General features: G+C 39.3%; 2 protein-coding genes across 3 annotated transcripts; both read left to right on the top strand.

Annotated features, from left to right (window-relative positions):
- The first annotated feature begins 295 nt into the window (after positions 1 to 295).
- On the top strand, positions 296 to 4,229 carry hsh2d (hematopoietic SH2 domain containing). 2 transcript variants are annotated; one of them, XM_034530991.1, is made up of 5 exons: positions 296 to 612; positions 1,607 to 1,696; positions 1,791 to 1,956; positions 2,247 to 2,474; positions 3,121 to 4,229. In XM_034530991.1, exons 1-5 carry the CDS (start codon positions 503 to 505, stop codon positions 3,511 to 3,513), a joined length of 987 nt encoding a protein of 328 aa, XP_034386882.1. In that variant the 5' UTR covers positions 296 to 502; the 3' UTR covers positions 3,514 to 4,229. The 2 variants fall into 2 exon arrangements, with proteins under 2 accessions (XP_034386882.1, XP_034386881.1); XM_034530990.1 differs by having other exon boundaries at positions 298 to 612; positions 3,064 to 4,229.
- A 750-nt stretch (positions 4,230 to 4,979) lies between these two features.
- tax1bp3 (Tax1 (human T-cell leukemia virus type I) binding protein 3) lies at positions 4,980 to 11,286 on the top strand. The gene is made up of 4 exons (XM_034531212.1): positions 4,980 to 5,193; positions 7,093 to 7,212; positions 8,564 to 8,641; positions 8,822 to 11,286. The coding sequence occupies exons 1-4, from the start codon at positions 5,155 to 5,157 to the stop codon at positions 8,969 to 8,971; spliced, it is 387 nt and encodes a 128-aa protein (XP_034387103.1). The 5' UTR covers positions 4,980 to 5,154; the 3' UTR covers positions 8,972 to 11,286.
- Positions 11,287 to 14,132: the final 2,846 nt, after the last annotated feature.

Raw genomic sequence — 14,132 nt, 5'->3', positions numbered from 1 at the left:
ATTGTGAAACTAGTACTAGAACAAATTGTTCTAGTACTAGTCCAACATCCTCAAAGCTTTTTGTATTGTAAAGAGAAAAAAAAAGGTTAAAACACAAAGTATTGTGAGGTTTCTCTTAACTGTGGAACAATGTTCACACAGTACATCACACCATATATTTTATTCAGTTAAATGATTTGAAAGAGGAACAATATCCTAAAAATCATCACATCTTTGGCATTTGATTGCATACTCTGCTAGTTATCAATGGCACATACAGCTAAATGCATGGATATTTGTTTCCTGGCAGCTCACAAATCTGTATGGGGTTTGTACTCTATGTACTTAATGTACTCTATGTAGACTATACTCTATGTACTCTATGAACTCTATGAACTCAATCTGCTCGATGTACTCGATGTACCTGTTTCTTTTGAAAGAACTCAATGAGCTGTAAATAACGCATTTGCAGTTGTTTTTTTTATCCTCAGTGAATTGTCCGACAGACCCACCAGAGGATTAAATGAGCTGTTTGGAGCATGATGCTATCACCTGGTTCACAGAGTCCCAGCTCCAGTTGGTGATCAGGAACGGCAATATCCCAAAATGGTTTCATGGGATCATTTCCAGGAAGTAAGTTCTCAAAGTATATCACTGTCCGCCATCTGTAGCAGTGGTTGGCAGACAGGGAGGAATGTAAAGAGCCATGTTTTAAACACCTGTGCACCATGAAGGTGTCAGTGGTGCGTTCCATGCATGCAGTGAGAATTGCTCAAGTGTATAGTCCTGTATATGTATATGTGGATGTGTCACGTGACTCTGCTTCATATATAATATTAATGTCAGGTTAAAAAGAATAAAACAAAAAAGTTAATTTAGAGCAAGGGATCGACACAACAAAAGTAGGACTGAGAGTATCGAGAAAAGAACATAGAAGCATAAACAAAGTCTAAATGTCAAACGTCCTCTTTTTTTTAGGAAGTTCTTGGAAACCACATGAAGAAAAAGGGTCACTATTATTCTCAACCTTTTGTAAAAGCACGTGCTTTAAGCGATGGTCAACATCAAAACCATATAAAACATAACTGCAGTTAGAAGCATTTTAAATGAAAACAGAGATTTGTCTTTTAATATTTAGACAACAAGCGAAACAAACAAGCAAAACTAGAGCATGCATCTTTTATCTACACGTACAAAGACATTGATTATACGCTTTTATTCATGATGTACCGGAGCCACAGATGTATCAGCTAAGTAGTCTCTTGAATGGTAACCTTGACTTTTGTAATACTCGAACATATTACTGAACACATTCACAACAAAAAAAATACACCACACTCATCAAAAGGCATCATGTACTCCATCTGTTACTTTACTTTACTGACGAGACTAAAATGCCCTGCTGTATCTATTAGACTTCTTTTTAAATGACAAGTCCACGTATGGTAAGAACATTTTGTGAAAGCTGTTTCCTAAAGAGCTTAAGACGATGAATTCCCAGGGACAGTTTCACCGCTTACTGAGTCCGGCTCCAGTCCACATGCTAAACCATTTACACATTCAACTATGTGTGTGTACGTTTTTCTAGTTTTGTTTTGTGTCGATTTGCATCCACGTTTCTGTGCAGGGTGGCAGAGGAGCTGCTGGTGTCCAGGCCTCCGGGCTACTTCCTCATCAGAGTCAGTGAGAGCAGGATTGGCTACTCTCTCTCTTACCGGTGAGCTTCATTTTACATTTCACACTCACACATTTCGAAGCCCTGCCCTGGTCACACTTCTCCACGCATCCTCTCCATCTCTTCGAACCCGCAGTGCCGAAGACCGCTGCAAACATTTCATGATCGATGCATCGGAGGACGGCCATTACGTCATCGTGGGGGAGAACAGGCGTCACCGCTGTCTGCAGGACATGGTGGACTTTCACAAACGGACTCCTATCCAGCCTTTCAGTGAGGTGCTGACTCTCCCTTGTGGACAGGTGAGGAGTGAATACAGGTGTCATTTGTCCTTGATGTGTGTGTGTGTGTGTGTTTGTAGGTCATTGGGTGATGGGAAATTAACTTAACGGGGGAAGTTACAGTAAAGCCCAGTGACCACATATTTGTTTTTAGGCATTTGCAGTAGATGCATTTAGAGTTGAAACTAAGTAACCTCATCTCAAACCACAATGTTTATACTTATTTGGCTGCCACCTGTGCATCATGTAAACAGAAAAGAACCACTCATGTCCTGTTTCTCTCTCTCTCTCTCTCTCTGATTTCACTGAAGACCTTCGATGACAAGACTGACTATGCGGAGTTGCTGTTTCCCCAAAGACATCCTAACCCAAACACTAGTTGGTTGCCAACCAACTCGCTGCATGGCAGCGTAGGTCACCCATCATCACAAAAAGAAAGCCCCCCCGCCCTTCCTTATCGACCAAATAACTTGGACCAACTTTACCATCTTTACCCTAATTTGGAAGAAGAACATCCTTTCTGCCCTCTCCCACCCCTGGTAATGCTGATCAAAGGAGCTTTTTTAGAAGTTGCTTGGTGCTCTAATTTTTTGTGAAAATAAAAGATGGCCAAATGTTGTCAGATCAATGTTTATCTCAAGAAAGTACAAAGCTTTTCATTGTAACCAGCTGCCTGTTCTTAATGGGTTCTCACAAGGACGCGTGAGGACACAAGATTTTCTCCCAAACTTTGAACGGTTTTGGTGCTTAACCACAAAATATTTCTTTTTCTATTGTTGTTTTTTTCCACTTATTATTTAAAGTGGGCTCAGCAGGAACATGTCATTTTTTTTGTGCACAAATCAAATTCGAAGCAAGCTTTAAAACAAAATCTGATGGCAGTTGTGGGGGTTGTTTTCGTACGTTGCAAGGCCACTGTCAATCAAATCTGATCAAAACACAGCCACACAGTCCTGATGAAGCTGCATTTTTGACAGTCAAACTCCTAAAAAAAACGTTGTGTTGTTTATTTAGACATGATTACCTCATGTTTTCAAGATATACCTAAGATTTACTCTAAAATGTAAGGTGCCCTTTTTATTTTCTAACAAACGTCTATGTTGCACTTTTCATGTTTATGACCTTCAGCTTGTGACCAGAAAGAGACTCACCGCCGACAACCCTCCGTCTAACCACCCTCCCCAGGTCCCGGCTCGGACCTCGGTTCCTCCACTGAAGCAGAACCAGGCGTGTATCAGAACGGTCTCTGAGGGCCGCCCGACCCCTACAGCCGAGCAACCCCTCGGCGGCAACAACCAGCCTGCAAGGAACCAGGAGGCAAAGTCGTCAGTCGTCTCCAACCTGAAGAACCTCAGGAAGAAGTTCCAAAAGAAGAGAAGCATGTCGCAGGAGTACGCTGAGATTGACATGGAGACGACTGAGAGGAGTGGAAACGCTGGCAATGAGTACCAGTTCATCACCGGGCAGCAGACCTCCAATGCTCAGCCATTTTCCTACACCTACACTAATGTGACACTGACTGATGGAGAGTTACCTTATGAATACCGTCCACCTCCACCTTTTGCTCCAGGCTTCTGATACACTACCGCTCCCTTAGAAATATATTGTATACAGACGGATAAAACGCTCAGTGGGTGCAGGACACAAGCGTCATGCGCAATAAAAAGGAGCTTGTATCAGTCTTCGAGTACACCATTATAAAGGATAAGGGTAGGGAATGGTTATCAAGGTTACACTGCTGTCCCCATGTGACTGTAATTAGTGGCAGTGACTTTTGAGTGCTTCCTCTTTCTTTCTTTCTTTTTTGCTAGTTTATTCAACAGAGACAATAGATGAGCATTGTTACATAAAGAGAAGTAATGCAAATGTGCTCTACATAAGCAACAGGTCACTAGCCTCTTCCCTGGCTTTTGAATTCAGGTGCAATGTTGTTGTTGTTTGCCCTTGTGGTAATGTAATGTGTGAAGAGGCAGCAGGAGGAAGTTTGACGCACGGCATGTAAATCAGAAATGACAGAGTTTGTGTCAGTTGCTTTGAATACAGGAGACGTAGCATCAGGAAGAAACTGCAGACACGGGTTAAGCTGGTTCAGAAACAAACACATGAGTTTCATTTCACATGGCCTCGGGACACGGAAAGGGGCCAAAAATCATTTAATTTGTTGTGCAAATGGATTAGTCAGATCCTTATTATTATTATTATTATTATTATTATTACTGAACATATATAAAGCATCAATAATATTTATACAACTTGACAATATATCCGTTCAAAGCGTCTAATTTTGTTACATGACTGAGCCAAAAATAAATCACCTTAGAACAATCTGTTATGTCTTTCCTGCAGTGCCTTGTGCATGAAGGGGTGGTGACCCGATTGGACCAGGAACCCATTGACAGCAATCCTTTTCTATCCCACACTTGTTAGTGTCATAGTACTGTATATGTTCTCATAATGTTCCAAAAATATATTTTAAGGACGTTGTGAATTTTTCGATATTTTTAACAATAGAAAAGGTTGTCAATGCCCTAATACTAATCTAATATAATCAACTTGTGTCAATATAGACCACCCTCTAGTGGCAGTAATCCACATCAGATGTAAATGATTTTAAAATGTAAAAGTACCATTTCAAGTTTGCTGTTTACCAAGTGTCATAGTGTATACATTAGTTTTGTTTTAATATGCAAAGCAACTGTAGATAATAACTGTAGTTAATTACTCCTGTCGATGCTCATAACAATGCAAAACCATCGACTGTCTTTCGAGGGGCTTCACGACTTTACATGCGTGGCGATATTATTTATCTATCAGATCATGTTGTAAAGTAGATGGATGGCGCATGAAGAATCGCAGGAGGTCACTGTCTGTCAGTTCCTTTTAAGGAAACCCAAACCCTCTCTCACAAGGGACACAAGAAAAACCCACGCAGAGTCGGATTCGCAACGCATATTTCTACACTCTCAGTGGGGGCTACAGCGGACGGTTAAACACCGCCCTCCCGGGCTACCCCGTGCTACAAAACGCACAAATCGGATAGGCTTGGGGGGGGGGGGCGGCGGCTAGGTGACGTTATCTGGGAAGCTGTTGGTCTCCAGCCAGGGATCAGCCTGTCTTTACTCGTGTAGTTATCAGGGAAGTTGCCCCACTCTCGAGACTTCTTTTCTGTGACTTTGTTGCAAGTTTCTACATCCGTTGCCTAAAAATCGTAGCGACACAATGTCTTTCATCCCGGGACAGCCGCTGACTGCGGTTGTGGTAAGTTTTAAAGCAGGGCTGCGTCCATTCAGCGGGTCTCTATTGTTCGGCTGCTGGTCTGACGTTAACGCGAAACCGCATCAGCTCAAAACTCTGAATGAACTAAGCAGTGGTGGCTAACGTTAGTCGTAATCTAGATAAGTTATAATTAATCCTAATTGGACTTTGTTTGTTGAGCTACACAACAAAAGCTCGCCGTTTGCTCGCCTCGCCTGAACCCAGCCTCCCTGAAAGCCGCGGTGCACCTGTATTCTGAGCTTTACGGTACAGAGAGCGAGCTGGCAGGGAGGGGTTAGGACTTTATTCTGCTAGTTTTTCTCACTTTTCAAAGAAACGTGTTGCAGTATGAAAGTCGTACTTCAAGATGGGCTATGACACTTGAACGCTGCATACGTTACACTTTGTCAAAAATGCGTCTAGTCTCGAGAGAGTTCACAGATGGGCGTCACCATCCGCGCGACTCTGTCTTCCGGTTGACTTCGAAGGGATATTTGTTCCCTTTTTGTTGACCTAAATACAGAGTTACAGAATATAAAGCGCACTTGGATTGAATTGTGTCTTTGCGATGATTTCAAATGCTGTAGGAATGGTCACAACTGCAAACAGAGCCTTTATTAAGACAAAGAAGAGGTGGACGGGTGTAGGACTCGAGGTCAGAGTTGCAGTGATGGCATGTGAGGGGTGGGGTTAAGGAAGCACGCAGGTTACTTCCTCATTGTGTGTTATAGTGTGGCATCCACGATTGATAAAGGACCATGACGTTTGTATATCATGGATGTTTTAACTGTATAGTTGGTAAATACTTTGACAAAAAAAGAAAATAAAAAAGATGGCAGCAGCATTGTGTTGTTCCCTTGTAAAAACTTTGTCAACAACCTATGATTTTATAAAAGTGCACACCTTCACCCAACAAGGCGTAAGGATTTTTTGGTGTTGCTTTTTTTTCCCCAATGAGTTGTGACCAACATAGGTAAAACTCCTCAGAGCTCCCTGTTTGAACAACTATGTGTTTAAGTTAATTGAATATACTTCAGGCATTTCTGCGATGCAGTTATAAATATATATATATATATATTGGCCTGCCAAATGTTGGGGTTTTAATATACATTTCCAATTATGAATACTAATAGGAGTTAATTAAACACTTGATTCTCAAATATAGAAGCAAGTAGCTAGTATTATATAGTTTCTTTTTTTGATGACATAATGATAACGGGTCTACCAATCAGGCTCATAAACCTCTTTTTACTGGGAGAGCAACATGTGTTGTAGTGTAGCTGGCAAGCCCTGACTGACTTGTCTCTGTATTAAAAGAGTTCCAGACATCCTCAGACTTCATTGTATCAGCCACGCCACTCGGTGAATGTCTGGTTATTCATCACCACACACACAGGCGGTCTTTGTGTCGAGGAGTGTTTTTGAAGAGCGCTGCTGTCGGAGTCATCCATCCATCTGGTGGTTCGTGAGCCTGCAGCTGCTTGTCAGTGTCAAGGGCAGAGCTGCACTAATAAAGTCTCTGTTCAAGTGTGGACTTCAATCACTCGAGAACAGCCTGTGAAACCTACCAGTTGTCATGCGTTGAAATGTGTCTGTGGTGGATAAATCGGTGCCTCACTGGATGGCAACTTGTCTGTTTACTGCCATTTTCCTCCTTTTCATTTTCCAAACTGAAAATCAACACAAATCATCTGTTTTATTTAAATGAGTGTTAAATCACCACAAACAGTTAGGTTCATGTTGCAGGTTGATGGTTAATGACAGGTTCCACATGGAACTACCCAGAAATAATTTTGTGTGCTTTTATTCTTATTGAGACAAACTATATACATACATACATACATGCATACATGCATGCATAGTGTTATGAACTACTGAATTTTTTTTTTCTGTCTAAAACAGCAACGAATTCAGATCGAGAAGTTGCGACATGGAAATAATCTGATCCTGGGCTTCAGCATCGGAGGAGGGATAGACCAGGACCCTGGACAGAACCCCTTCTCTGATGACAAGACTGACAAAGTAAGTCTGCGTGTGTGTCATTTCGCGGCTTATGTACTGCATTTGTTTATTTACCAAGACATTTCCTGGTATCTGAGAATCATCCAGAATCAAACAGTAAAAGGTTAAACTGATGTTTGTCTCATTAAGTCAATATATATTTATATTTGAAGTATTTGCAAACCAAATCCTGTAATTCTCAATGCATTAGAATTTGTTATCCATTAGTCGGGGGTAAAAAAAAATACAACAGGGAAGTGCTGCTCATTCTTGCGTGCAACATTAAGTACAGAAAATAATGACTCCTGTTGTACTTTTTGTAATTTACACTGGGCAGAAAAACGCCAGTTCAGGTGACTCGTATGACCTTTCTGATTGTCTCCAGACTTCAGGGTCTTATTTGGAACACAAAGCTGCCGATTGAATCTTAATGACACGCAGGAATGAAGCAACTCTCTGGTGAGCTATAAATACGGACATGCTTGAACACATCACTTGCAGACTCAGGTGGGATCAAACCAGACTCGCCTCTCTGATGTCAGAGAAAGGAATACTGCAGGTTTACACCGAGTCGTGCCTTACCTGCTCACTCTGCACAGTGTGAGCTGGAGATGTGCCCACAGATGGCCAGCTCAGATACCTTGTTTCAGAGAAATGATAAGTTATGATATTGGGCTCGACCTAATTACCTCACAAGCTTTCCTTTAGATATTCTTGACATGTTTAACATCATTATGGGAACTTTCCCACAGAGCTTTTCAGGTGCTCTTCTCTCATCAACACCACTTAATATTACGTTAACACTTGAGACTTAATACTTAACACGCCTTATAAGAACAAAAAGCTTCGATCTCGTTTTTGTGTTCTGCAAAGTGCTTAAAAGAAATTTGCGTTTTTAAGTCATTCAAGCAAAACGTGAAAAAAAGCTTCTCAAATGTGAGTATTTGCTGTTTTTTTCCCCATATTGCATTGTCAATTTAATATCTTAAACTTTGGACTGTTGGTTGAAGCAATTTGTGACAGTTTGCTAACTGTCAGACTGGTTGCTTAGCAATGGCTGGCCCCACAGGATGGAAACCTCCAAGCACCTTTTAGATAAACGGATGAAAGCGCCACGCCGGGCTCTTTCCATGCGTTTCCAGATGCAAACTACACCCCAGTTTGTGCTACCAATTGAATTCAGTAGAATTAATTAATAGGAGGATAATAATCCAAAGATTACGATCCAATCCGAAGATTATTGTAGAGTATGTGTATATACAAGTTATTATTTCATATTTTTGAATTGGCCTTTTTCAGATCTGTTTTAGATCTCTATCTGTCTGTTATTCATATGTGATCATATAAAATACTTTGTTTGGTTTTCCCAAAGGGCATCTATGTGACCAGGATAACAGAGAGAGGACCAGCAGACACGGCGGGCTTGAGGATGGGAGACAAAATAATGCAGGTGTGCAGTGAGACGGAGCTTTTGGTGTAGATCCACAAGATGGCACCGTGTGTACACTACAGAGGAAGATGGGAGCTGTGCGTCAGGAGCAACGCTCGCCCCGTCCCGCTGTTGGTCATCTTAAATTTAGAGAAAATGGCTCCAGCTTTTCTCACACAAAGTCCCTTTCTTCCTTTCTAGGTGAACGGCTGGGATATGACCATGGTGACCCATGATCAGGCTCGTAAAAGACTAACGAAGAAGAACGAGGACGTGGTGCGGCTATTGGTGACCCGGAGGTCGTTGGAGGAAGCTGTCAAACAATCTATGTGCAGTTACCCCAGACAGTAATGACACTACGTACAACCACAAACTGATGCAAAAGTCAAAGGACCCAACACATTCAGATGGTGGCGTCACCGTGGCCTTTATAACTACGTCAATGCAAAACTATTAAGCAGACCACATCAGATAATTTAATATCGAGGTCAGATGCCTGAATCTGCACACTACAGTCATTGGACATACACACTCACACTCATCTCACAGTTGTCCGCTTTACTTTTCATATATCTTTTGTAGCATATTCTTCTGAGATATGGAGTAACGCAAAACCTTTTCAGATCTACGGGGCTCAAATGCATATAATCCAAAATGTGTTCTCCAAATTATATGAATAATTCACTGTGAGCCTACGATAAAGAGATTTGATTTTCAGTAACGATGTAACTTTCACATTGTTGTTGTATGAACAGTATTGGTAAGGATTAACAAAGATTTAGAACAGTTCATGCAGATATTCATTATAATAACTGTTTGGTTGTTTTTGATTTATTTTTTTTAACAACAGTGAGCTGATGAGTTTTGACCTTTTCATAAAATACTGCTTGCATATCGCTCTTCTACACATCAACTATAACTTGATTATATCACAGCATTCTTGATTCTTTGCTAAATGTCCTCATATCCATGCTTGGTACAAGCGTTTTGGGAGCAATTCTACTCTTTGAATCCTTTTTGCATACAGCCGACCGAAGTTGGTCTCGATGGTTTGGATACATCATACAAGAATGTTTATTGTGTCATTAATGATCAGGGATTCATCTCATTTGAATAAAAAGGGTTTTGCTGTCATTCAGATTACAGCGTCAAATACCAAAGTAAAAACCAGGGCGCTGTAAAGTGATACAAATATGTAACGTAATAATAATTTTTTTAGTTAACGGTACAGTATTTTGTACACGTTCTATACAACAAACCATATATGTGTAATGATTTAAATGCATACCGATGTTTTTTCACTAATTATTCTTTAATAATGTTCAATGTCTAAATTAACATCTTCTCACTGCGTCTGCTAAACTAACAACACCGTTCAAAATGTACATTTTCTTCTTCCAAGTTACACTAATTATGTCTCATACAAACAACAATTCACTAGCTGGACCTACCAGATTACTTTTCTCTGATCATCTGCAATATATTCACACACAAGTGTTTCACCTTAATCAGGTTCAGCAAGGGGACGTTGGTCCTTTGCTATTTGGATGGAAGCAAACCCGCGAGTTTCACACTGGAATCGGCTGCATTCAGGTGTTTATTGCCGAAGACCAAAAGTCCAAGTAAAAAATGTGTAAACATGAACCAAGCAGGAGAACCTGTTGTTTGATAACTGGGAATGTGCATAGCAGCCTTACATTAATGTTTAATACGTTTTTATTTTTATTTTCTGCAACACAACAATTGACTGCCTCTGATACACACTGCATTAATATTGCAGATGAGTGATTAATACTAATAAACGCAAACAATATTATTATTATTTTTTTAAATGATACAGTACTGAAAGAAATAATTACAACACTAATCTGTCTCCAGCCAGGGAAAAAACAACCAAGGTTAAAAACCTTGGTTGTTTTTTATTGGCTCTTTTTTTAGTGAGATACTAGTGGTCTGTATAATGTATGTTGTCTGTTTTATACAACTATTTGATTTGTAAAATATTTTTTTTAAAACCGTATCTAATAATCAGGTTTGTCAAATGTAAGTTTTCATTCCAAAATTATTCATCAATGGCATCAACATTATTCTGAAAAAAATAAAAAAGGTACAGCATTTCTCAATGCATTCTAACTATTTAAAATATTAAATTGGTGAAGTCAATATTGTACTTTTATAATAAAGCATTTTGGAATGAAAACCTTTGACACTTATGAGCCCCTTAAATGAATCCAAATCTATTTGTGACTAATCATCACAGATCATGGCCTAAATATCGACTTAAATTATGAACAGTTTAATCAATTTATTTCTCAGATCACTTAATTTTAAGGCTTTTTAGAGACAACAATGTGAAAATATCTAGTAGAGTACTAAATTAATAGAAAAAATAGAGAAAAGCCAGAAACAACATGTTTTTTTAATTTTATATTCCTTATGTCATCTTCAGGGCTTCCCTGAAAACATGTTGGAAGACTACCAGAATGTCAAAGATGCATTTAGAAAGGAGTGCACGACATGAGAGACAAATCACTTGTAGTATTTCCTGTATGAATGACATCAGACATTTAAACGTGAACTACGAGCAGAGCACAAATGGTTTGCATTTGATTGTATCTAGTTTATTAAATGAATTATTCTCAGATATTAAAAGACTGAAAACAAAACTTGCCTCTCTACCTTTTATTGATAAAGCGCCAATAAAATACGATCACACAAGAGTCTATTTCTTACCTCTCCTCCTCTTTTCTTCTTTATTATTTTTTTTATCTTACAGGCCCTTCAAATAGCGTCATGCCGCCCGTTATGAAGTAATCAGCTGACATTTCAAAGGGAAGAATCTATTTCCTGACCTTTCCGTGTTTACCAAGGCATTTTGATACAGAGAGCAATCTCTACTTTCATCTCTTGAATATGTGAACGTGGAACCAATCACTCGCCTTTGAACTGAGGACACGGTGAAAACACTGTCCACGATGCCTTAAAATAAAAGATATGGCAAAATGCGACTCACTATAAAAAAGCCGGTGAGAAAGTTTGATTTTAATGTGCTGCACCGGTTCATTTTGATTTGGGCTTTTAAATAAATTTTCTCTCCTAAGCAACTGCAGTTGAACTGAAAAGCAACCAAGTGAAATACAGATCCAGTTTCTCAACGTATTTCATAATATTTGACTTGATAAAGCCAACTGCAGTTCGTAATTGTACAGATAAAGTTAGTTATTTGCTTCGTGATAGCAGGTGTTACACAATGTAAAGTAGCATATAGGGTTTGGTAATATATTGATATTAAATTAATCTATTAGATGTCGTAACATGTGTTGTCACATTACTGATGATCAGAAATCTCATTGTGTAAATAGTTTGAAAAAGCACCCACATCATCACAGTATTGATATCAAAGTATTTTCTCCATATCGCCCAAATCGAAGTAGCAAACTTATGGTCTCTTTTCTCTTTTTCTGACACCCAAACATAGCTGAGCTGAATTTGCTGTGTAATGTTTTTTTAAAGTCCTAAAATAACACCTGGTCTGTGTGACATCATGGGAGAGGGTCGATTTAGGGCAAGGCTGTGCTGATATCCCCCTTTGAGAAATAATTGATGAGCAAAACGTGTGTGTGTGTGTGTGTGTGTGTGTCTGTGTGTGTTTGCTTGCATGCGCTATTTTTGTGCCAGGGACAGAGGGAAGCATGCTCCATTCCACTTGCCTGGGCATCATACTATGAGACAATAAAGTGGATGCACAAACATCTTGGCCAGTACTCACAATACCACAACATGTACATATCGCATGTTGCTAGATAACTAATGGGCAGCTATAAGTGGGAGCAATGACCAGGATGAACTGCATGCTATAATTTCACCAGGATTTACAAATACTCTTCATAAAGTCCCTATTTGTTTTATTTGTTTTACCTGTATTTTAGTTATTCTTATTTATTTATTTTTAGCTTTTAGGATGTTATAATTATGTGAAGTGTCTTTGAGTATCACGAAAAGCACTATATAAATTCAATGCATTATTATTATTATTATAATGTAGTTACTTAGATTATTAGTTTGAAATAGATTTCATTTATTGATTTACACAGTTATCAAACTCACAACTGCAAAAATCACATCGATCTAAATGAAATATTGATATTTTGCACCAGAAGAATGGAAAAAAAGAGAATGCAGAGATAAATGTTCCTTCCTGTAGGCGTGTGAATAATTACACTATCTAACCGTGGATCATACATGATCCTTGCCTCCCACGTTATGGCAGCATACTTGTGTTGCCATGGCGATGCAATCTGCTGCTATCGCTTTGGTCCGACACCAGATTGCAACCAGAGGGAAGTCCACAGCCTCAGATTCAGATGCATGTTGGGTGCAATAAAGGGTTTGCTGAACGTGTGCCGGGAATGTACCGGCATGCAGAGGTTATCCGTGTGTTTTAATTCTATTAATAAAGTGCAGTGACGGGTAATACTGTTATTTCCTGTTAACCGAGTACTTGTTTAAACTCACAGCACTTTTAATTTCCAATGATATCAAATACGTTTGGATGTTTTGAAATTTGAAATTAAAAGAACATATAAAAATGTCCAAATCATGTAAAAGTAAAACCCATCATATTGAGATTGAAGGTTTCACAAAGTCATACAGCTGCAATGACTTAACGATCTCAACACAAGGTCTATTTAGTGTATTTAGGAGCTGCATTGAAGCTTTCGATTGTATCGCACGCTCTTCTTCAGTTTAACTTAGTTTAATGGCATTTCAGATTTTATTTTTTTTCTGAGCTCTTAGGACTTCTTTTCTATTGTGGATTACTATCACATCATAATCTTATCACATGATCTTCCTCAGCAACTGGAAGTTAATAAGTTGACATTAAAGCCAATGTGGACAAGAAGTCCTTAAAGTGCTCAGAAAAATAAAAAAATAAACAGTTGAGCAGTTGGGCAACATCATCTGCTGAGGAAGATCTTGTAATTTGAATAGAACGCTCAGGAGCAGCTTATTGTGGATGTGATTCAATCTCAACTGCTATGAAGCTTTGGAACAAGAAGATGCCTCCTGTCAGGATATATTTTCCAAATGTACAATTATATACTCTAATGGTGAAGGACATCTGCAGAACCTCGTTTTTTTAAAGTATCCCCCAAACCCCACAAGGACGTCACATTTAAGTTGATATATTTACCCCAAAGGTCTTTTTTTCTCTGTTTGTACAAAAGCCCCCTGGTAGTTTACAACCTGCACTTCCTCTCATCTTCAAGATAGACACACATGGTGCAGATTGTTTTTCAATTTGTGGTGGACTTCATTGCAATGCAACATTTGTGAACGTGAACATGATGAGTGGGAGTTAGAGTGGAAGGCTGGGTGCCAAAGGGTTACAAATACATGAATTCCCCATAGTGGTTCAGAGCAGTGAGTGAGCGAGCAATGAGTACTACTATGTGTTTATACTACAGGCTCCCTCTGGACCCAAAGCCAGCATTTAATACGCTGATGATAT

Source organism: Cyclopterus lumpus, chromosome 4 (assembly GCF_009769545.1).
Source record: "Cyclopterus lumpus isolate fCycLum1 chromosome 4, fCycLum1.pri, whole genome shotgun sequence".
NCBI classification, from domain to species: domain Eukaryota; kingdom Metazoa; phylum Chordata; class Actinopteri; order Perciformes; family Cyclopteridae; genus Cyclopterus; species Cyclopterus lumpus.
This window is presented reverse-complemented; position numbering and strand designations above follow the sequence as displayed.

What these genes read in the sequence shown, in the direction of transcription:
- hsh2d (XM_034530990.1), top strand. Translation starts at nt 503, where the DNA reads ATGAGCTGTTTGGAGCATGATGCTATCACCTGGTTCACAGAGTCCCAG. An exon ending in CATGGGATCATTTCCAGGAA is followed by an intron (nt 613 to 1,606) that starts GTAAGTTCTCAA and finishes GTTTCTGTGCAG; the next exon opens with GGTGGCAGAGGAGCTGCTGG. An exon ending in TCTGCCCTCTCCCACCCCTG is followed by an intron (nt 2,475 to 3,063) that starts GTAATGCTGATC and finishes TATGACCTTCAG; the next exon opens with CTTGTGACCAGAAAGAGACT.
- tax1bp3 (XM_034531212.1), top strand. Translation starts at nt 5,155, where the DNA reads ATGTCTTTCATCCCGGGACAGCCGCTGACTGCGGTTGTG. An exon ending in AGCCGCTGACTGCGGTTGTG is followed by an intron (nt 5,194 to 7,092) that starts GTAAGTTTTAAA and finishes TGTCTAAAACAG; the next exon opens with CAACGAATTCAGATCGAGAA. An exon ending in CTGATGACAAGACTGACAAA is followed by an intron (nt 7,213 to 8,563) that starts GTAAGTCTGCGT and finishes GTTTTCCCAAAG; the next exon opens with GGCATCTATGTGACCAGGAT.